A 22,994-nucleotide genomic window follows, 5' to 3' on the forward strand; every position below is an offset into this window, starting at 1 on the left:
ATTTATATAAACAATTTTAAGAGAATTTCCTTCAATCCCATCTGCATCTCAGACAGGTTCCCAACTTTAGGGCTGAGAACTTCTGCTCCTAAAGTCTGCCTTTTTAAAGCATACAGAAGAAACATACAGTGTTTTAAAAAGTAAAATGTTTTAATAAAACAGTTCTAAAATAAAAATACACTCATACTATTTTCACCATTTAGTGCATTTCATGTAATAAATACTTCATCAGTAAAATATAAAACATACATACAAGAATAATAAGATTATTAAGTAAAGAAAATTGATTTTGTTGTTAAGCCTAGTAAAAACTACAAACATTCTGGCTTTTATTTTTTTCCTAATGGAATGCATCCTGAAATCTTCTCCTAACCTTAAAACTGAAACAGAGAGCAGCTTTCTACACTTCTGTCATTTAGTTTTTTCTTTTAACTCAGAAATAGAAACTGAGGTTTGTAATTGAAGGAGACCTAGTTGACTGGAGCCCCATCACTGCCAGCTTGCCTCTGTTGGGCCCTTGACCCTTGAACTGTTGGGCCCTTAACCCTCAACTGCTCAGACTGTATACTGTAATTGTAATGTAAGTCACTTTGGATAAAAGGCATCTGCTAAATGCTTAGCAGTTAGCATAGCATTTGCTTTAGCATTGTTCATGTTTGCATTAGCGGTTAGCTTAGCATTTAGCTTAGTTCTTGTGTTTGAGTTAGTATGTCTTGTCTTGTGTTGTTATTATTAAATTCTTTGTTAAAACATCTGTGTGTGTGTGTGTGTGTGTGTTTGTCCGCCCTTTCTTGTCTAGTCTAGCCCTTAATAATTACAACTGTAGGAATGAATCAGTTGTAGACCAGCATGAAAAACGTTCACCTGTCACACAGATATTACACTTTATAAAATGTGAAGGACTGTAAATCAATATAGACCAAAATCACTTTCAAGCTAAATACACAAGTAGGTGTTTGGCAGGTGAACATGTTTTGGCTGATAAGAAAAAGTTTGTAAGGAAATACAGATCTGAATCAATGCAGAACATCAAAAGCATGATGGTGCCAAAAAGGATTTTGGGCTAGAGTCAGCCACGGTACAGTCGGCCGGCCGTGCACGAGTGTGTCCGGGATTTCTTAAAGGGGAAACCGAGAGAAACACTGGATCTGTAAAAAAATGCAGAACACTGGATTTAGCGTCCTGCTGGGTGCTCAGCAAATTCAAAAAGTTTTGCTTTTTAGAGCTTTCTGGAATGATTTTTCCTAAATGCTGTTCATCCATGGTTGGTTCATTCATTCAAAAAAAAAAAAAAGAGCAGCCTTGACAATTCCTCCAAATGACATATTGTGTCGTGAATGACCTTGTAGAGCAGGTATCACCACTATGATCATCAAAACTGATCAGCTGGTTCCTGCTACTTGCAGCTTTTTACATCATGTTGTTGTCAGCATCTTCAGGCCAAAGTTGGGCTTGTGAAGATGCTCTGGGTGAAGGTAACTCTTCTTCAGGACTAAGCCCTGAGTCCTCAGATGTTTCGCTCATGTCATGGTCCAGTTTTGGCTTCGTGTCATGGATCTTTTTCGAGATTATTTTATACCACTTCGGGAGGACGTGGCAGACGATGACGCCATAGTTGGAGACCATCATGGCAGAGACCTGGATGAGGGTGCGCTGATCCGTTTGGGTGATGAAGAGTGGAATTGAACAAAGCCAGACGAACAAATGAAAGAGCATGCTGAAGACTATTGGCTCAGTATCGTCCACTTTTCCTTTGAAGGCTAAGAGGAAGCAAACCACGGCTAGAACCGCAATGTAGACATGCATCGCTCCGAAGCCGACCAGAGAGCCCTGAGTGCACTGACGGATTTTAATAATTGACTCAGGTAACTCCTTCTCTTCAACCTTCGGAGAACCGAATATGAACCAGAACAGAAAAACCAGAACCTGAGCACCAGTCAGTAAAGCGATGATGATATAACGCTTGTTAAATTTACTGAAGAAGCGCTGCCTCTCAGGGCTGATGGACATGATGGCTAAGAACGACACAAAAGCTTTCGTGAGAATGCACGACACACAGAGGGTGAAGCCCAGACCATACATGACCTGCTGGGCCCTGCAGTGGTGGTCGCTGGGCCAGCCTAAAAAGAGAATCAGACCTCCGAAACTCACCATCAGGCCAAACATCATAATACAAGACAAGATGATGTTGTCCTCGATTATGGAATTGTTCCTGTGTAGGATGAAATAGATCAGTGATGATACCAGCAGCAGGATTCCTACCACTGTTCCAATCAACACCACGATGGAGTACCCTGAGGACCACTCCAAAAACTGAATCTCCCATTTTGTACATTCCACAGAACCCGAAAGAGAATGAGTTCCATCTGGACACTTTTGACACTTTGCTTGATCTATGAAGAGAAAAAGGTGGAAAAGCTGCATTAGGAGAACGACAGTGAAGGTACAGACCAGACGAGTGTTCTTAATAAAATGACCAGAGACAAACAATTGATGTAAAAGTGCAAAATGACAGCAAAAGTTAATAAAAACATAGAATGTACATGCTGAAGACCAAATGACAGGTTCTGTACAGAGTAAAGGACATATTTAGACATTTCCAACAGGGATGCTTATAAAGGAACAAAGTCTTTGGTTTATGATAAGCGCTGATGGACAGAATTTTAATTTATTACAAATTCAAGTCCAGTAAAGTTGAGAAAGTAAAAAATGTTGATTGATGATTTGTTAACCTCTTTTTCATTTTTTTATTCAGCTGCTCCCTTATATAGGGCTCTCTACAGCAAATCTGGATGCCCTCCTGACGCAACCCTCCTATTTGTATTTGGGCTTGTGACAGGCACTGAGAGTGCACAGACAAGTATTGGGTTTCAGTCTTATCTTTTATTCATAGATATTGTTCATGGTTTTCTGAATGACTAAACAAATGTGACAGACTATAGATACTAAAATCCCTGTGTTCCATGTATTCAAAAGATAAAAAAAAGACTGATGGACTTCTCGCCTGATGAAGCTTCCTACAAAATGACAACCCTCGACCCATCCTAACTTATGACTGAGCCTGTAGTTTTTTCACAGGGATCATTTGTCAACTTTATTGATAATCAGCACTAAAGGTGCACTGATATGAGTCCTCACAACGTCCAGGTTCATGAGCCACCATGCACCCTCTGTATTTGTAAACCATGTCCGGGATTTAAACACCTGGAACTGAGGCAGTACTGCTACCAGCAGCGTGGTTACCATCACACCACACCAGCTCAAAATGTGTGAATGAATGAACATTATAAATCATGGCTTTCTGTTTTTATTTGTATTGTAACCACTGTCTAAACTTTTTAGGAACCGTTTTTGTGTGTCAGTCATGGAGAGCATAACTGCACTAAACAAAAAATACTCTAGCTGGCTGATCTGCATAAGAACCGGATCCTTCAGTTTTAGAGGAAATGATTCTACATCCGTCCATACTCACCTGAAACGTAGTAAAATCCAGGATCACACTTCTTACATTCATAGCAGCAGGTGGAAAGTTCTAATATCTTAAATTCTCCAGGCTTGCAGGTCTTTAAACACTTTGAGATGGGCACCTAAGATTTAAAAAAAGGGTTTAGTTAAAACACTCAAGGAGGTCTAAACCTAGTCCAAAGTTTACATGGTACTTTCTGGGTTTCGTCATTTTTGCTTTTTAATTTTACTTTTCTTTCTATGACTGCCATACAAAAAATAGGAACTGATTTTTTTACCTTGATCAGCAACAAACTTTATTTGAGCGGTATGCCAAGTTCACACTACACGACTTTAAAGTTGTTCAGACCGCTGTACAGTTCACACGACACGCTTGGTTTTTTTGTAATCGGGAGTCTTTTCAGTCATTTGTTTTTCACACTACACGACTGATCTGCGATAGGGATCACACTACACCATTTATCATCATGAGGAACCTCAGATGAGTCCGTCTGGTCTTCCAAACTACATTTTGTCCAGAAACACACGTGAGAAGTGACGAGGGGTTTATGTGATGTGCAGCGTAAAATCTATCAGGAAAAATAAATGAATCTGAGTGGATTTGGCAACGTGACCAGCAGGGGGCGTCTGTTCTGTTCTGTAGTGAGTAAGAAGTTAATAAATATTTTTTGCAATGCATTGTGGGTATTATGGTTTTGAGAACAATAAGGTCAGAAATACTGTAAAGCTTGTGTGTGTGCTGATGTATTCTGATCTGATAGAAACTATATTACGCCCCTGTACCAAATTTTTACACTCCTCCCCCAAGTTTCCAAACCCCATATCCTGCGTTCACGTTGGCTGTAGTTCGACACCGCACTCTTTACCAGTCGCCTGACTGATCCAGATATTTAACATGCTAGATATTTTTTTTTAAGGTCGTTAAACGGTTCACACACAGCGATCCAGAGCCGAGTTTCGATCCCCGAGTGAACAATGACACATCCAGTCGGCGAGCAAAAATCGGGGCAAAAATCGTGTAGTGTGAACCAGGTATTAAGGTGCTAAACCCGAGTCTAAGTAAACATGCTGATTTATTGTAGTTCATGTAATTTACTGTATTACTTTACGTTAGCTGTATTTGGTTGTTCCTGGAATACATTTAATCACCCGAACAAATGGTGGCAGTTTGTGTTTTCTTTTCAACCATGGCTGAAGAAAACTGTTCCATTTACTTCATTAAGGGTGAAATCAAACAAGCCCATCTAGATGGACAAAGAGAAGTCAATACTGTAATCAATCATTAATAGAACTTAATGATTGAAAGAACTTAAGATGTTTGTTTTAAACATTTAGGCTAGACACTTGCAGAGGTCATTAAATGTACCATACAAGAGCAGGTCAACTTCAGACCTTTCAACTGTAAAGCATTTCAACTTTTTTAACACACAGTTCATGTCGTACGGGTCTGAAGCACTGAACTCAGTCTCACCGTGTTGTTGGACCACTGGATTTTGCTCTCATTGACCTCCACTGTCCCATTTCTGATGAGGAATTTTCCCACCACGTCGAGCACCCTGTCGTCACCACTCTTCTTCCACATGACAAGGTCGTATCCGCTTTCAAAATCCCCCTGGTCGTTAAAGGAAAGTGTCTGGTTGTCCACGCTGAATTTCACATGGCGTAGAATGCTTAACAGCTAAACATAATAAAGAGTCATGATCACTTTTATTGTTAACAGATTTTCCTTTTTGCATCTTGATTTAGAAATGATTCATTTTCCTGTGCACTCGAACCCATCGACAGATTCTTTAAGAGAGCCTGTACAGAGGACTACATTCCTCATCATCGTAATTTGTATTCGGGCTTGGGACCGGCGCTGAGAGCGCACTGACAACTACACCTATCAATGACTAGCCTGTTGCAGCCATCCGGCCCTTCGGACATTAACCAATCATGTCCATGCAGACGCCTGAACGGTGGGCCGAAAGCATCGCTGGCATTCCAACCCTTGATCCCCAGATCTCAGCAGTACTTTACTGCTGCACCACCTGAGCAATCAATTAGAGACAGAACTGTAACCATGTCATTACAGGTTCTTTGTGCTTTTAGAGCTAAACAGTGAACCATGTTTTTATTGGGCTTGGTTCTGGAGGTTTTAACGTGGAACAGCTCTATTTTAATGGGGCTTGCTTGGTGGTGCAGTGTACCTCAGGAGGAGCAGTTCAAATGCTTCTTGTAAAAAAATACTTGTGAGGTGTACTATAGGAGTCTGCTTGTCTTCGTCTTCCCCTGCCTAGTTTTGTGGTTTGTTACAGTTCTGGTTTAGACTGTTAAACTGCCTCAAAAAAGGGGCTGAATGTAAGTTTTTACCGACATAAACAAACAACATTTACCTTCCAAGGAAGGAAGTCTGCGTCTCCAGAGCAGGAAGTGTCGCTGCAGTTGAGGAGTTCCCTGATGGCGTGAACGATGGCATACACCGCCACTCTCTGACTGTAAGCTTCTGTCATATCCACGGTATCAACCAGATAATCATCATTGGCCTCCTGGGGGTCCGTGACATTGCAGGCTGAGGGTGATGTGTGCTCAGATTTCTGACCCTGGGTGCAGTTGAACCTCATGTGCTTGTACTCCCTGATAAAATCATTCCTGGCCCCTGGGCTCGGTCTTAAGTTTCTCAGGTAGTCCTCAAACCCCGGGATGTTCCCAGTGACGAAGGTAAACCCAAATATGTCCCCCACTTTGTTTATATCCTTCATCTTCATTAGGAAACGTGTGGTAGACCAGGCGTCGCCGGCGATCCAGGTCCGAGTAATTTTCCTTCTGATCATCTCTTTGAAGAGCATCTCCACCAGTTCTGGTCTCAGAATGAGCAGCACGACGTTGACATCTGACCTGTTCTGAATTGTATCAGCCGCTTGCTTGATGCTCTGCGTGATGTTTATGAAACCGAGGTAGTTCGGTAGCACCTCTTGGAAACGTACACACACTGTTTTTTCTTTTGCATCCTGCAGAAACATCTCGAGGACGGCTCGGCCGTAGTCATCGTCTAGAGTCACCACCCCGACCCAGTCCCACTCGAAGCGCTTAATTAACTCCACCAGTGCCTTGGTTTGGTAAATATCACTCGGAACAACGCGAAGGAAGGACGGATAACGTAACTTGTCGCTCAGCGCTGGTGCGGTGGACGTACAACTTATCTGTGAATTGTGGAAAAACAAATACGTCAAGAAAACTGAAATAATTGAATCTAATTCTGCACACGGGGTGGAGCTGTCTGCAATATATGCATTACACATGTAAAGTTAGATTTTAGTTCATAACCTCCTGTTTGACGATTTCTTTTGCAAATATGGGTCACCCAACCATGAACTCCATTCCAAAACAATGGACTTGGACAATGGATATGGTGTTTGTCTCTTATATGCAGCTATAAAGACCCTCACTTCTCTGGGAAAGAAGTATTTCACAAGATTTTGGAGCGTGTCTGTGAAACTTTGTGCCCTTTGAGTCAAAAGAGGTTGGACAAGTGTAGTAAGTCTCCACCAATCTTAAAAAATATATAAAATAAAAATAAATTGAATGTTTTTGTTGGAACAATTTGAATGATCTACATCAAAAGGTGAACACAACAGAGCTTGACTCGAGTCAGTCACAGATTAGACAGGCTGGGCTTCCTTTTAAAGCCCATAGAGATGTAAAGCTTACTTGACTGTGAACAGTAACATTTTCCTTCCAGCAGCTTCTAATTTAAGCAGAGCTGTTTTCAGTGGTTCTTGGATTAGAAAATGTTCTACACCACCATACATTTTTTATTTTTTTATTTTATAAAGAAGTACTTGATCCATAAATTTAGTCACATAATAAATCACAAAAATATTTTAAATCCCAAAACTCCCACAATGATGAAACAGAAATGTTTGGTTTCGAATTCTTACCATTTGTATATTGAGCTGTTGGTCTAACAATGTAGATACTCAAACAGCTAAATGCTACTACCTTTAAAAGTCTAATCCCCAGGTAGAGCGCTCCGGGTCCTTTCTGTGTGGAGTTTGCATGTTCTCCCTGTGTCCGCGTGGGTTTCCTTCGGGAGCTCCGGTTTCCTCCCACAGTCCAAAGACGTGAAAGTGAGGTGAATTAGAGATACTAAATTGTCCATGGCTGTGTTGGATATAACCTTGTGTACTGATGAATCTTGTGTAATGAGTAACTACCGTTCCTGTTATAAATGTAACCAAAGTGTAAAAAACATGATGTTAAATCCTAATAAACAAACAAACAAAAGTCTAAGATTTACACCTCGATCTGACAGGTCAGTACGTGTATTACCTGTGGAATCATGTACAGGCTGAGCAGTCTGGCGACAGGAATGGACAATTCCGAGTATCTTTCTCCCAAAACCACTTTGATGGGTGGCTTGAACTGGGAATAGTCAGACAGGACTGCGGACGACCCGTTAACAGCAAGCATGTGTTCCACACAGTCTAGCGCTTTGGTCCCGTACCCACATGGATCGCACATCAGGTATCCGAGTTTTATTCCGGGGAGAAAGCTGGAGTTATTGATCGTTTCGATGGTGTGAATCACAGCTAGAGACTGCACGAACGCTATTAGGTCTAAGCTGGAAGAGACACAGACCAAGTCTTATTATACACTGCTCAAAAACACACAAAGTCAGTTAAACTTCAAGGATCAATCTGCCCAGTGTGGTAACATAAGTGATTGTGAATCGAGTTCACCTGCTTTGGGGCAAATAAAAGTGACAACAGGTGCACCAGAGTGGCAACAGCAAGACAACCACCAAAAAGGTAATGGTTTACAGGTGGTGACCATCCTTCCTGACTGATTCTTCTCTAGTTTTGCGTTTTGCTAGTGTCCTTGTCACTGGTAGCATGAGACGGTACCTGCAGCCCTTTCAGGTTGCACAAGTATTCCAGCTCCACCAGGATGGCACATCCATACGTGCTGTCGCCCAGTCTTGAGCACAGTCTCAAGAGCATGAAAGATATACCAGGACACAGGCTGCTACACGAGGAGAGCATGACAGGACCAGCATCTGCTCCTTTGTGCAAGGAGGAGCACTGCCAGAGCCCAACCAAGTGACCTCCAGCGGGCTACTGGTGTGCAACCTGTCAGAAACAGTGTCCTTGAGGGTGGCATGAGAGCCCGATGTCCTCTAGTGGGACGTGTACTCACAGCCCAGCACCTTGCAGATGGATTGGCATTTGCCAGAGAACACCAGAATTGGCAGGTCCACCACTGGTGCCCGGTTCCATGGTGAACGTTATGCTGCCTGCAACATCATTCAGCATGACCGGTTTGGTGGTGCGTATTAATCCAAGCTTATGATTTCAATGTTTTACTTTGATTTTCGGTATGAATTTGAGTTCAGCCCTCCATGGGTTGATTATTTTAGTTTCCACTGACTGTTGTTATGCCATTTTGTTCTGGACTAATTACACAATTTATATCAGCAAAGATCTTCAACTTTAATCTTTCGTTCATCGAGATACAATGTGTGATTTAAGTGTTCCCTTAATTTTTCAGAGCAGTGTATTTATGTTATATTTTTAATATTTTATTAAGCAGGACATTAAATCTCTCCGTGTACTCACTCTGTGCAGGTGTATTCCTCTGGCCGAGTCCGATTCTGCAGATCTTTCACTTTTGAATTGATTGACCCAACAATCCCGATGACGACGTCCCCGGGTGAATAAGCTCCACAATGTGACTGTGTAAAATCACAGCGCCCCTCCGACCCCAACATTACAAACACCCCCAGCACAAGAACACACCGAGTCGACAGACCGGACATCTTTTCAAATGAACGACTGAACAGCGTATTAAACTCTGAGATGGCGAGACGGTGACGCATTTACTGTAGTGAAGTGCAAAATGAAAGCCAGAAACAAAACGAGAAGTAAAGAATGTAGAAAAACAGGACAGACAACCACCGTCAGCAACTCCTGCCAAATAGCCGTCTGCTAATCTTAAACATGGCATGAGATAACCTGTGTGTACAAGTTCATCTTATACAGGGACAAAAGTACCATTTGAAACCTAAATAAGCCGTTATTAATGCACTTAAATATATAGTGAAATGATGTCATATAAACCCCATTTCCATAAAAGCTGGTACCTTCACACGTCACCCTATACAATGCTATTCACTGAAAAGAGTCTAGATGGTCCTTTTTGACTTTGGCACAGAAAAATAGACATTTGTTTTTCCAAAAACAACATTTCTGCATTGACCTGATGATTTGGTGGCCTGCACAGAAAACTAAAGCTGAAAGTTGTTCCACTAATTCAGTCACTATATAAGATCAGTTATAGATATTAATAAAATCCCAAGAATAAAACTGAGCATTTAAAACAAGAGTCTGCAGTTAATCTGGATTTTCTGACAGCTTTATCACTCGTGTCATGATGTGATTCCAGTAGTTTCATTCGTGTTGGACTTTGCCTCATTATGACGTCCACACACTTTATTATTCCAACCGCAGTGAGGGTCACAAGAACCTCGGTAAACTAACACAGAGCTCCACAATCCAACCACCACAAAGGTAAGTGAAGATTTACCACAGAGATCAGCTTCTAAAATCAGAACTTTGTGCTTTTAAAGATTATTTACTGTTCTAAGTTTACTTACTTACATCACACAGATTCTATGTAGTCAAGAGATATGATTAGCTGCAAAATTTACAGTTTGATGTTAAATTTTTTTCTTTTATTCAAGTTTTGAGTTGATTCTGTCACTGATTGGAAATAAAAACAAATAAAAAAGTATGTGGATACCTGAAACTAATTAGTGATGTTTCTGTTTGGCTTTCTGTAACATTTGTGTCACAAAAATAATGATAAATACATGACAGCAAGTTTTAATAAACCAAGATTTGTTAAATAGATTTAAAAATAGTAAAACTTTAAAGTAAATATAATCCACACACACACACACACACACACACAGGAAATCTACAGAGAACTTTACACGTGTTGGAGGGCGGCACGGTGGCTAAGTGGGTAGCACTGTCGCCTCACAGCAAGAAGGTCCTAGGTTCGAACCCCAGGTGGAGCGGTCCGGGTCCTTTCTGTGTGGAGTTTGCATGTTCTCCCTGTGTCTGCGTGGGTTTCCTCTGGGTGCTCCAGTTTCCTCCCACAGTACAAAGACGTGCAAGTGAGGTGAACTGAAGATACTAAATTGTCCATGACTGTGTTTGATATAACCTTGTGAACTGATGAATCTTGTGTAATGAGTAACTACCTTCCTGTCCTGAATGTAACCAAAGTGTAAAACATGACGTTAAAATCCTAATAAACAAACAAACAACACGTGTTGGAGGAGCAGCACTGCTGTGTAACCGGCAGAGGTCGCCAAAATGCACAGAATTAAATCCGAACTGAGACACTGTAAAGACTCACCTCTATCCTACCTCAGTTAGGTGAAACAACAATTTTTTCTAACCTGCTCGATTAAAATAGTCCAAAGACAAGATTTTTTTAATTTAATCAGTTGGATTCAGTTGATTTTTAGTCTGTATTTTATTAAATGTTTTCTTGTTATGTGCAGGATCCAGACTGATGAAGCTATGGGTGCAATAAGTAAGTTCAGAAATATTTTAAATATTATAAATAATATAACTGAGGGGTTCTGTTGTGGCTCAGAACTTCATTAAGAATTGCCTGTCAGTTTCTCAATGCAAGATAAGTAGCAAATACTTTGGGTCATTCACCATCTACTGTACATAATATTGTAAAAAGATTCAAAGTACTCTCAGTCTCAGTCCATGTAGAGCAAGGCTGGAAGCCACTGTTAAATGTACGAGATCTTCAAGCCCTCAGATGTCATTGCATTACAAACCTTCATGATACTGTGATAAATATAGCCATATAGATAAATAAAAAATATTCAGCAAAAATGTTTAAAAAAAAATAGATTTTTTGATAGTTTCCTCCTTCTGATGGTAATTTCTTCCTATAGATGAATTGTTCTTAAATAAAAAAGAACTACAAACAAATACTACAGTAATAAAACACTGTAGAACAAATACCTCTACGTCTGACTCCACGGTGTAGTTAAAGTCAAAATGGGATTTGGTTATTTAGACCTACCCGGATGAAGGACGTCACAGTCCCAACACACATGCGTAGACAAACACATAGATATTATACGTACTCTTATTATTTTATATATCATATTATTACTATTATTATGATTAATCTTATTATTTTATTATTATTTAATTATTATTATTTTGAGGTTATTCTTAAATTAATGACATTTATGAAATTTTAAGTGTAAATACCATAGTACCATAGTAACAATGTTTTAAATTCTAATAATAATGAAAACAACAAGATAAGACAAGATTTTATTGATCCCCATGGGGGAAATTCAAGTGTTACAGCAGCTCAACACCAGCGCCAAGACCCGACTCCTGTTAATTCCACATTCCACATATGGGCCGCTTCGCCCACCGACCCGGGCTAAAGAAAACGTGGAGGGATTGAAAGGTGGGCCAGGAGCCACCGCGCCCCTCATTGGGCGGCTCCCGGTCCATTTCCCCCAGCACTAGGGATGGTGCACTGGGCGGCTGTCAAGCCATTGGTCTGGGAAGTGTGGCTCAGGAAGATGATCTCCGCACGTTCCGCTTCCCTGACTGCCACTAGCAGAGAACTTGGAGCCGCAAGTTGCACGTGCTTCTGCAGCTCGTTCGGAGCCAGCACATTGTAATCCAGTGCTAGCTCCTGTTGCACGGAACATGGGAATGTTGGGTAGGCCTGTCGGATGCCAGCATGCTAATCTGCTCACCATCGTGATGCCGCCTCGCCGCCAGCAGGCTCCGCAAGGCCCCCGTCAGTTCCGCCAAACCACCTCTGCACTCCGGGGGAAGCTCCATCAGAACTCTCAGTGTCTCCCCTTGTAGCACAAGGCATAGGTTCGTCCATCCAGCATGAGCCACCGCAATTTCCAGCTGGGCCTTATACACCTCCCAGTCAGCTCTACCGTTGTTCTTTGGAAGTCGAAGCTGCGCTGTTGTCTCCACTGCTGCCATGGACGCTTCTGCCCCTGCTGTCACCGTTGCCGATCTCGGGCGCTTTATACATAGCTGGCTTGGTCCATCTGGTGCATAAGCAAGCTGTTTTCTTGTCTTTGCTGAGTTGTCTTTTTGCCGTCCGCCAGAGAGACCATCCAGTTGCCATTAAAGTAACTTGATTTCTTCAGCTATTGCCCCCATCTCATCGAGAGGGCAATGTGATCCCACTTCTGTCACTAAATGTAGCGTAGGTGAAGAAGAGTCAGAGTCGTGAGTTTCCATGACCACAGGAACAGCTCTTTTATTGGTTATACTGTACATGACACGCGCACACACTTTCAAAAACAGAACTCCAGATCAAATCAACAAAACATACAACAGAGAATGAAAACAACTATTTACACCTTGGTCGCGAGTCCTTCTGGGTAAAGCACGCTCCGACCCCCCAATCCACAGTGGCAGATGCCACAATACCAACTCCAATGGAACTGGGAGGATTTACACCTTCTGCCGCAAGAGAGAGTTACATTTTCAGTTTCAGCATTTATTACACGTTTTGATCCAAAGCGACTTACAGGACTGTGACAGTTTTTGTCTAAGCAGTTGAGGGTTAGGGGCCTTGCTCAAGGGCCCAACAGTGGCGACCTGGCAGTGGTGGGGCTGATTAGGCACTACAACTGGTGATTGTTATCAAGCTATTACAAACACCAAACTGTGAAAGAGAAATACTATTGAGGGGTTTATTTAATTTCTGAAATTAATCTATTTTCAGAAGCTGACAAAGTATAAAGTATTTTTTATTACTTTGTGCAAAGAATCTCATAAAGCTGACTTAATTCATTCATTCACAGTTAGCGGGTGATCAATAAAGATAAGAAGTTTACCTCCACTTGTAAGGAAGATGTATTTCATGGCAGCTTTAAGATTTTAATGATTTCTGTAACTTGTTTTTTTCTGCAACTGAATGATTGAAACAAACACAGAACAAACTTTCACCAATCTGAGTTTGGCTGCTAAGTCAGGAATGGAACCAGGAAAATTCCAGGCTAATTGAATAGTTCTGTGACTTCTTTATAACTCGTTTATCCGGTTCTTCGATGCACGTCAGATTGTTTTCAGCACTTTCTGTTGTGAGTAACCTGAGATTTTTCAGCGTCTTTATTCCTGCAGTGTTTACAAAATGAAGTTCTGTTCGTGTCTGTACACGTTGTTGGGGGCTGTGATTTTGGGCTCGGTACGCTGTGATGACACCCTGTCTCATTTTGGAGCGTACTCACCTGGGGACGTCGTCATCGGGATTCTGAACTCGGTTCACCGTAACAGGACGGACGTTCGGGCCTGGAACCGTCCGAATATAAGCTGTACAGAGTGAGTATGTGAGAGGGGATCAGACTTCATGTGTTCCAGAGTTTAACAAGCACTGTTAATACGCTGGTGTTTTAGGGCCACTGTAAAAGACATGAAGTGAGAATAAAGTGGAATATTATGGTGTTAAAATGTTGGACGCTGATGATTTAGTTTCACTTTTAGTTTTAGTTTTACTAGTAAATACTACGTTTTTGTGATTAGCGTGTCTCTGTGTGTTTTGCAGCTTTAATCTGATATCATTCGTACAAACTCTGGCCGCCGTTCAAACCATCGAGATGATCAACAACTCCAGCTTTCTGCCGGGGATCAAACTGGGTTATATAATCTGTGATTCGTGTGCCTGCGCCACCAGAGCCATGCACTGTGTTTAACACATGCTGGCCGTGAACGGGACGCTTCCGGTTCTCTTCGACTACTCCGAGTTTAACTCCCGCGTCAAAGTGTTTTTGGGTGAAAGGTACTCGGAACTGTCCATCGCCGTGGCCAAACTGCTGAGCCTCTACATGATTCCTGAGGTAACACAGACAGTACTGATATATATCCAGATGTTTGGGATCATAGAGGGGCCCAAGCGGTAGATCTGGTGGCCAATACTCAGGGGTTAAAAGTTATCACATTTACATTTACATTTTACATTTACATTTTCAGCATTTAGCAGACGCTTTTATCCAAAGCGACTTACACAATGAGCAATTGAGGGTTAAGGTCCTTGCTCAGGGACCCAACAGTGGCAACTTGGTGGTGGCGGGGCTTGAACCGGCAACCTTCTGTTTACTAGTCCAGCACCTTAACCACTGAGCTATCACAATTTACAAACCCTTACTAGAAACAGCGGTTAGATTTAAATGATTATTTATACAACTGTCATTATAGTCATTACAGTGCTAGATGTAGATTGTTTGAGCATATTGCTTAAAAAGTTTCTCAATATTTCCTAAATGCATGTTTCTGTTTCTTTTTCCACACTCCGCAGGTGAGCTGCACGTCCTCCGCACCGACGCTGAGCGACAAGCTACGCTACCCGTCGTTCTTCCGCGTCATCCCAAGTGACGTACACCAAACAAGGGCAATGGCGAAGCTCATGAGGTACTTCAGCTGGGACTGGGTCGGGGTGGTGTCTCTGGACGACGACTACGGCAAAGCCGCCCTGGAAGCCTTTCTGCGGGTGGCAGAGATGGAGAACGTGTGCGTGAATTTTATTGAGGTGCTGTCGACCATCGTGAGCACCCAGCAGAGCCTGAAGGCGGTGGCCGACCGCATCGAGGCCTCTAGTGCCAACGTCGTGCTGCTCATTCTGAGGCTAGACCTGGTGGAGAAGCTCTTCGGAGAGATGATCAGAAGGAAAATTACTCGGACCTGGATCGCCAGCGACGCCTGGTCTACAGCACGTACCTTAATGAAGATGAACAATATAAACGAAGTGGGGGACATATTTGGGTTTACCTTCGTCACTGGGAACATCCCGGGGTTTGAGGACTACCTGAGAAACTTAAGACCGAGCCCAGGGGCCAGGAATGATTTTATCAGGGAGTACAAGCACATGAGGTTCAACTGCACCCAGGGTCAGAAATCTGGGCACACATCACCCTCAGCCTGCAATGTCACGGACCCCCAGGAGACCAACAATGATTATCTGGTTGATACCGTGGATCTTGGTGCCTCTTACAGTCAGAGAGTTGCGGTGTACGCCATCGCTCACGCCATCAGGGAACTCCTCAACTGCAGCAACACTTCCTGCTCTGGAGACGCAGACTTCCTGTCTTGGAAGGTAAATACTAGCATACTGTTGGCACCTTACTAAAGCTCGTGTTACAGTGTACAGATTTTCTTTGCTTGAGAGTAGGGATTGGTGGTTTTGGTACATCGTGTTTCATGCTCATCGGTGGGTGACTGAGCGCTGCTGCCACCAAACACGGCCGCCAAAAAAAGTTCTCGCCTGTCAGAAAAAACTCCAAGGTTTAAAGAAATTCGATCAGAACCGGTTCAAGAACCAGAGTTCTTATGGTGGAAAAGCGCTATCAATAGCACTGAGGTTCTCCGAATCGAACCGGATCAAGAACCAGAGTTCTCTTGGTGGAAAAGGGCTAACTGTGACTTTGTTGTGTTTTTTAGACAAGCAGTCACTTAAAATACCAACTTAAATACTGAAATGAATGCATGTCAGTATACAGTACATAGGATAGCCGACCCTTCCTACAGTGGCAGAGGAGTTAGGATGCCAGTAGATGCCAGGAATGGCTATTCTAAGTTGTTCTTTTTTACCAGCCATGGATGCTCCAAACTTCCCTTTTTCCTTTTTTAAACAGTGTTTTATCTTGGCGTAACATTTCCACTGTATTGCCTGTGTTCACTGAGCACAGTCGCTGGTGCTTGAGTGGCACAGCAGATAGTGGATAGTGTCCGAGGGGATGGTGGCCAAAACCCATTAAAGCCTAGTCATTGGGGGGGGTTTGGTTAGAAATAGGAAGGTGTGGCAAGATCCAATGTAAAAGTCAAGTCAACTTTATTTACAGTGGGGGAAATAAGTATTTGATCCCCTGCTGATTTTGTAAGTTTACCCCCTTACAAAGACTTGAACAGTCTATAATTTTTATGGAAGGTTTATTTTAATAGACATAGACAGAATATCAACAAAAAATCCAGAAAAAAAAACATTAAATAAAAGTTATAAATTAATTTGTATTTAATTAATGGAAATAAGTATTTGATCCCCTACCAACCAGCAAGAATTCTGACCCCCACAGACAATCACCCTCGCTCTGGAGCTCCATGCAAGATCTCACCTGGTGGGGTAAGAATGATTCTGAGAAAGGTGAGGTCAGTCCAGAATTACACGGGAGGAGCTTGTCAATGATCTCAAGGGAGCTGGGAGCAGAGAAATGCTGGATATGACCCCAGGAACACCATCCCCACCGGGCATTTCTCTGCCTCCAAACACGGCGAGTGGAGTTGATGCCAAAGAGCTCAATTTTGGTCTCATCTGACCATATCCCATTCTCCCAAGCTTTCTCTGAATCATTCAAGTGTTCATTGGCAAACTTCAGACGGGCCTGTACATGAGCCTTTATGAGCAGAGGGACTTTGGGGGCACTGCAGGATCTCAATCCATTACGGCGAAGTGTGTTACTAATGGTTTTCTTGGTGACTGTGCTCCCAGCTCCCTTGAGATCATTGACAAGCTCCTCCCGTGTAATTCTGGACTGACCTCTCCTTTCTCAGAATCATTCTTACCCCACCAGGTGAGATCTTGCATGGAGCTCCAGAGTGAGGGTGATTGACTGTGATCTTGTATTTCTTCCATTTTCGAATGATCGCACCAACAGTGGTCTCTTTCTCACCAAGCTTCTTGCTGATGGTCTTGTAGCCCATTCCAGCCTTGTGCAGGTCTACAATCTTGTCCCTGATGTCCTTTGATAGCTCTTTGGTCTTGCCCATGGTGGTCGAGAGATTTGAATGGAAGAAACTGATTCTGTGACAGGAGTCTTTTATACAGGGACAGGACTAATTTGTAGCCTCATGGGCACATAACCGGTCTGTGGGGGTCAGAATTCTTGCTGGTTGGTAGGGGATCAAATACTTATTTCCCCCACTGTATATAGCGCTTTTTACAATAGACATTGTCTCAAAGCAACTTTAAAGAATCCAGGACCAACAGATACAAAAACACCTGTTGAGCAAGCCGAGGGCGACAGTGGCAGGAAAGCCTCCACTAAAATTACAGGAAGAAACCTTGAGAGGAACCAGACTCAGCAGGGCCCATCCTTCTTGTGTGGTCTGGAGGAAACTTTAAATAAATAAGATTTAGCAATAAATAAATAAATAAATAAATAAATAAGAGTTAATATTCAGTCCAGTCTGTAATAAAGTCTGTAGTGAGTTCTTGACATTCTTGGTGCAAACACGCCAGGTCCCGCAGGAGCAGCATTGTTGGTATGGCAGTCTCGATTTCATTCCTTAACCTCGGGCAGGTAAACAGGTTTCCTTCAGAAGGACCTCGGGGTAAAATAACACAAAAAGTGTAGTTAAAAATATACGATGCGAGTTGAGTAAAATATCAGTTTCACAGAGAATTTTAGAATCCGGCAGCACCATCAAACCTGAGTGATCAGACAAGAGAGGCAGAACGACAGGAGTATTTGTGTAATGAACAACTTGACCTAACTGAAACTAATGAAACAACTATATTTTGATAATATGCAGTAACTCAAAGCCTATTGCTCACAGCATATCTATACCGCATTTTAGACTTTTTACACAGGATGCCCTTCCTCATTCAGATCTCAGTGCTGGGCACCTCCTAAAACTGTGCCAAGTCTGGTATTCTGACCACATGTCCTGTGGACATGCCTAAATACAGGAAAAATAAAAACATAAATAAGATCACAGTTATGGTGCAGTCAGTCAATAGATTTCCAGAGACACTGCCCTCTGGTGGCCAGGGGATTTTATGGCCCTGTTAGTGGTTACAGTGGTATTATACCTAGATATAACATCCCACTATTGTGTGTGTGGTTTTTCTGTGATGGATGAAGCATATTTCTTCTCATATAGTTAACAGGTTATGACCCTCTAAAAGCACTAAAATTGCAAGTGTAAAACTGGCTTAATGCTAAAAAGCTTCAGAAAGTCAAATGTACAAAAAAAGTTAGAAATCTTTAAAACAGCTTATTTTTCTTCCATACACTACTGTATCACAACCACTGTTTTTTATTTCTTATGCATTCCAGCTTGTGGACGTTCTTAATAAAGTGAATTTCACCCTGGACAACCAGACACATTATTTCAACAATGAGAACGATTTTGACAATAGTTACGATCTCATAATGTGGAAGAAGATTGGAGATGGCAGAATACCCGACGTCGTGGGTACGTTCACCATAAGGAATAAAAGCGTGGCGGTCTACGAACAGAAAATCTCCTGGTCCAACAACACGGTGAGAAATGAAACCCATCCCAACTGGAACTTGAGCAGTATTACAACACACAATGGGCTAGCACTGGTTTAGAATCACAACAATTTAAATAATTTCTTTTTAATTATAGGTGCCCAATTTCAGATGTTCAGAGACTTGCCCACCTGGAACAGAAAAGACCGTATCTGATATAAGCTGTTGTTACACCTGTAGTAAGTGTGATGCAGGATTCTATTCCAACCAATACGGTGAGTAGGACAGATTTTTGGAGGTATCTATACTCTTCTTTACCGTTTAATGTTAAGAAATTGTAGTAATCTGTGGGGTCTGTTTTGTCAGTAGAACAGCCCTCCAGTTGTGTTGAGTTTTCATTTTCACTCGTTAATGTGTGTGTTTTATGTGCGTCCACAGATCAAGCAAAGTGTCAAAAGTGTCCAGAGGGAACTTATTCTCTATCAGGTTCTGTAGCATGTACAAAGTGGGAGATTCAGTTTTTGGAGTGGTCCTCAGCGTACTCCATTGTGGTGTTGATTGGAACAGTGATAGGAATCCTGCTGCTGGTATCATCACTGATCTATTTCGTTCTACACAGGAACAATTCCATAATCGAGGACAACGTAGTCTTGTCTTGTATTATGATGTTTGGCCTGATGGTGAGTTTCGGAGGTCTGATTCTCTTTTTAAACTGGCCAAGCGACCACCACTGCACTGCCCAGCAGGTCATGTATGGTCTGGGCTTCACCCTCTGTGTGTCGTGCATTCTCACGAAAGCTTTTGTGTCGTTCTTAGCCATCATGTCCATCAGCCCTGAGAGGCAGCGCTTCCTCAGTAAATTTAACAAGCATTATATCATCGTCGCTCTACTGACTGGTGCTCAGGTTCTGGTTTTTCTCTTCTGGTTCATATTCGGTTCTCCGAAGGTTGAAGAGAAGGAGTTATCTGAGTCGATTATCAAAAACCGTCAGTGCACTCAGGGCTCTCTGGTCGGCTTCAGTGCGATGCATGTCTACATTGCGGTTCTAGCCGTGTCGTGCTTCTTCTTAGCCTTCAAAGGAAAAGTGGACGATACTGAGCCGATAGTCTTCAGCATGCTCTTTCATTTGTTCGTCTGGCTTTGTTCAATTCCACTCTTCATCACCCAAACGGATCAGCGCACCCTCGTCCAGGTCTCTGCCATGATGGTCTCCAACTATGGAGTCATCGTCTGCCACGTCCTCCCAAAGTGGCATAAAATAATCTCGAAAAAGATCGATGACGCGAAGCCAAAACCCGAACATGACATGAGCGAAACATCTGAGGACTCAGGGCTTAGTCCTGAAGAAGAGTTACCTTCACCCAGCGCATCATCACAAACCCAACTTTGGCCTGAAGATGCTGACAACAACATGAGATGAAAAGCTGCAAGTAGCAGGAACCAGCACACAAAACTGCTTCTGATCAATTGGTGATCATGGTGGTGGTACTTGCTCTACAGCAGTGGTGGGGAACCTTTTACCCACTGAGGGCCAGATTAATAATTAGATATCTGGTGATGGGCCACAGACTACAATGACACAACATAATACAGGCTTTATAAATACATGATGCTGATGGTATGTAGTGTTTATATTTGATCTCAGATTTACCTTGTGAATGTTTGGTCTTGACCAGCTGTGGAATATCTGGGGGCAATGACGTCGTGGCAGCACGCAACTGGTTCTCCAAGTCGATGTCTGTTAGTCTTGAACGCAGTTGGAACACACCTCTGGTTGTATCGTGCACGCCCTCCAATGAAAGTAAATCCTCTCTCGTCTCAAAATCCGCCGTAATTCCACGTACAAAAAATGCCAGCTGGCTGGTATTTGTTATGTCTGTCGTCCCGTTTAAAGCCAGCGAGAAAAACTCGAAATCGGTGATAGAGTTGTTAATATCCTCTGCCATTTCACCAATTAGGTCAGACACTGTCCGACGTGAAAGGCTGACATTCTGAAACAGTTTGAACTTTTCTGGAGCTAATATTTTAGCACTCCTTCATAAACTCATCATCAGAATAAGGCTTCAGTCATTTTTGTGATCAGTCACACTGTGCCGTTCCTTTCTGGCTCGTATGATAGAAGTTTGCTGTGCAGTCGAATTATTTTTGAGCACCTTTATTTTCTCCTCTCGTTCCGGTCTTTGCAGAGCGGTATAACAGGGTGGCGTGTTTGGTGGTATATCTTTCAGTATTACTTTTTTTTAGAACAGCGAGAGATTCTCCACAAATGAAACATACTGGCTTTCCTTTCACTTCAACAAAAAAGAAATCCGCTGTCCATTTTTCTTAAAAGACGCGGCATTCATCAAATGTGGCCTACATATTATACAGTGTATCACAAAAGTGAGTACACCCCTCACATTTCTGCAAATATTTTATTATATCTTTTCATGGGACAACACTATAGAAATAAAACTTGGATATAACTTAGAGTAGTCAGTGTACAGCTTGTATAGCAGTGTAGATTTACTGTCAAAGTGTCAATATTTTGTGTGACCACCATTATTATCCAGCACTGCCTTAACCCTTCTGGGCATGGAATTCACCAGAGCTGCACAGGTTGCTACTGGAATCCTCTTCCACTCCTCCATGATGACATCACGGAGCTGGTGGATGTTAGACACCTTGAACTCCTCCACCTTCCACTTGAGGATGCGCCACAGGTGCTCAATTGGGTTTAGTCCATCACCTTTACCTTCAGCTTCCTCAGCAAGGCAGTTGTCATCTTGGAGGTTGTGTTTGGGGTCGTTATCCTGTTGGAAAACTGCCATGAGCCCCAGTTTTCGAAGGGAGGGGATCATGCTCTGTTTCAGAATGTCACAGTACATGTTGGAATTCATGTTTCCCTCAATGAACTGCAGCTCCCCAGTGCCAGCAACACTCATGCAGCCCAAGACCATGATGCTACCACCACCATGCTTGACTGTAGGCAAGATACAGTTGTCTTGGTACTTCTCACCAGGGCGCCGCCACACATGCTGGACACCATCTGAGCCAAACGAGTTTATCTTGGTCTCGTCAGACCACAGGGCATTCCAGTAATCCATGTTCTTGGACTGCTTGTCTTCAGCAAACTGTTTGCGGGCTTTCTTGTGCGTCAGCTTCCTTCTGGGATGACGACCATGCAGACCGAGTTGATGCAGTGTGCGGCGTATGGTCTGAGCACTGACAGGCTGACCTCCCACGTCTTCAACCTCTGCAGCAATGCTGGCAGCACTCATGTGTCTATTTTTTAAAGCCGACCTCTGGATATGACGCCGAACACGTGGACTCGACTTCTTTGGTCGACCCTGGCGAAGCCTGTTCCGAGTGTAACCTGTCCTGGAAAACCGCTGTATGACCTTGGCCACCATGCTGTAGCTCAGTTTCAGGGTGTTAGCAATCTTCTTATAGCCCAGGCCATCTTTGTGGAGAGCAACAATTCTATTTCTCACATCCTCAGAGAGTTCTTTGCCATGAGGTGCCATGTTGAATATCCAGTAGCCAGGATGAGAGAATTGTACCCAAAACACCAGATTTAACAGCCCTGCTCCCCATTTACACCTGGGACCTTGACACATGACACCAGGGAGGGACAACGACACATTTGGGCACAATTTGGACATGTTCACTGTGGGGTGTACTCACTTATGTTGCAGCTATTTAGACATTAATGGCTGTGTGTTGAGTTATTTTCAGAAGACAGTAAATCTACACTGCTATACAAGCTGTACACTGACTACTCTAAGTTATATCCAAGTTTCATGTCTATAGTGTTGTTCCATGAAAAGATATAATGAAATATTTGCAGAAATGTGAGGGGTGTACTCACTTTTGTGATACACTGTAGTAGTGCTGAATCCTGCAGAAAAGCTAAATCACCAACATTTAGAGAAAAAACTAATGACAAAAGTGTAGAAAGCTGCTCCCTGTGTCAGTTTTAAGGTTAGGAGAAGATTTTAGGATTCATTCCATTAGGAAAAAAAAAAGCCAGAATGTTTGTAGTTTGTACTAATACGGTAACAACAAAATCATTTTTCTTTATCTAATAATCTTATTATACTGTACATGTATGTTTTATATTTCACTGATGAAGTATATTTTACATGAAATGCACTAAATGGTGAAAATGGTATGAGTGTATTAGTATTTTTTACTGTTTTATTAAAACATTTTACTACATTTTACACTATATGTTTCTTCTGTGTGCTTTGAGAACTGGAGAAAAGTTGTTTA

The 22,994-nt window shown here is 42.4% G+C and overlaps 2 protein-coding genes across 2 annotated transcripts; one reads left to right on the forward strand and one right to left on the reverse strand.

Moving 5' to 3' along the window:
- Positions 1–1,410: 1,410 nt before the first annotated feature.
- Positions 1,411–9,262, reverse strand: LOC134320209 (G-protein coupled receptor family C group 6 member A-like). Its single transcript, XM_063001536.1, has 7 exons — positions 9,063–9,262; positions 7,777–8,068; positions 5,841–6,647; positions 4,937–5,143; positions 3,473–3,587; positions 3,168–3,170; positions 1,411–2,393 (listed from the first exon to the last, which is right to left on the reverse strand). The coding sequence occupies exons 1-7, from the start codon at positions 9,260–9,262 to the stop codon at positions 1,411–1,413; spliced, it is 2,607 nt and encodes an 868-aa protein (XP_062857606.1).
- Positions 9,263–9,907: 645 nt separating this feature from the next.
- Positions 9,908–21,110, forward strand: LOC134320931 (G-protein coupled receptor family C group 6 member A-like). The gene is made up of 8 exons (XM_063002571.1): positions 9,908–10,013; positions 11,018–11,049; positions 13,656–13,853; positions 14,077–14,368; positions 14,827–15,621; positions 18,581–18,787; positions 18,897–19,014; positions 19,178–21,110. The coding sequence occupies exons 4-8, from the start codon at positions 14,228–14,230 to the stop codon at positions 20,158–20,160; spliced, it is 2,244 nt and encodes a 747-aa protein (XP_062858641.1). The 5' UTR covers positions 9,908–10,013; positions 11,018–11,049; positions 13,656–13,853; positions 14,077–14,227; the 3' UTR covers positions 20,161–21,110.
- The last annotated feature ends 1,884 nt before the right edge of the window (positions 21,111–22,994 follow it).

The sequence above is a fragment of the Trichomycterus rosablanca genome, chromosome 9 (assembly GCF_030014385.1).
Source record: "Trichomycterus rosablanca isolate fTriRos1 chromosome 9, fTriRos1.hap1, whole genome shotgun sequence".
Taxonomy (NCBI): Eukaryota; Metazoa; Chordata; class Actinopteri; order Siluriformes; family Trichomycteridae; genus Trichomycterus; species Trichomycterus rosablanca.

What these genes read in the sequence shown, in the direction of transcription:
- LOC134320209 (XM_063001536.1), bottom strand. Translation starts at nt 9,262, where the DNA reads ATGTCCGGTCTGTCGACTCGGTGTGTTCTTGTGCTGGGGGTGTTTGTA. An exon ending in GAGGAATACACCTGCACAGA is followed by an intron (nt 8,069 to 9,062) that starts GTGAGTACACGG and finishes TGTCTCTTCCAG; the next exon opens with CTTAGACCTAATAGCGTTCG. An exon ending in CAGACTTCCTTCCTTGGAAG is followed by an intron (nt 5,144 to 5,840) that starts GTAAATGTTGTT and finishes TATTATGTTTAG; the next exon opens with CTGTTAAGCATTCTACGCCA.
- LOC134320931 (XM_063002571.1), top strand. Translation starts at nt 14,228, where the DNA reads ATGCTGGCCGTGAACGGGACGCTTCCGGTTCTCTTCGACTACTCCGAG. An exon ending in CAGACTTCCTGTCTTGGAAG is followed by an intron (nt 15,622 to 18,580) that starts GTAAATACTAGC and finishes TATGCATTCCAG; the next exon opens with CTTGTGGACGTTCTTAATAA. An exon ending in TCTCCTGGTCCAACAACACG is followed by an intron (nt 18,788 to 18,896) that starts GTGAGAAATGAA and finishes TTTTAATTATAG; the next exon opens with GTGCCCAATTTCAGATGTTC.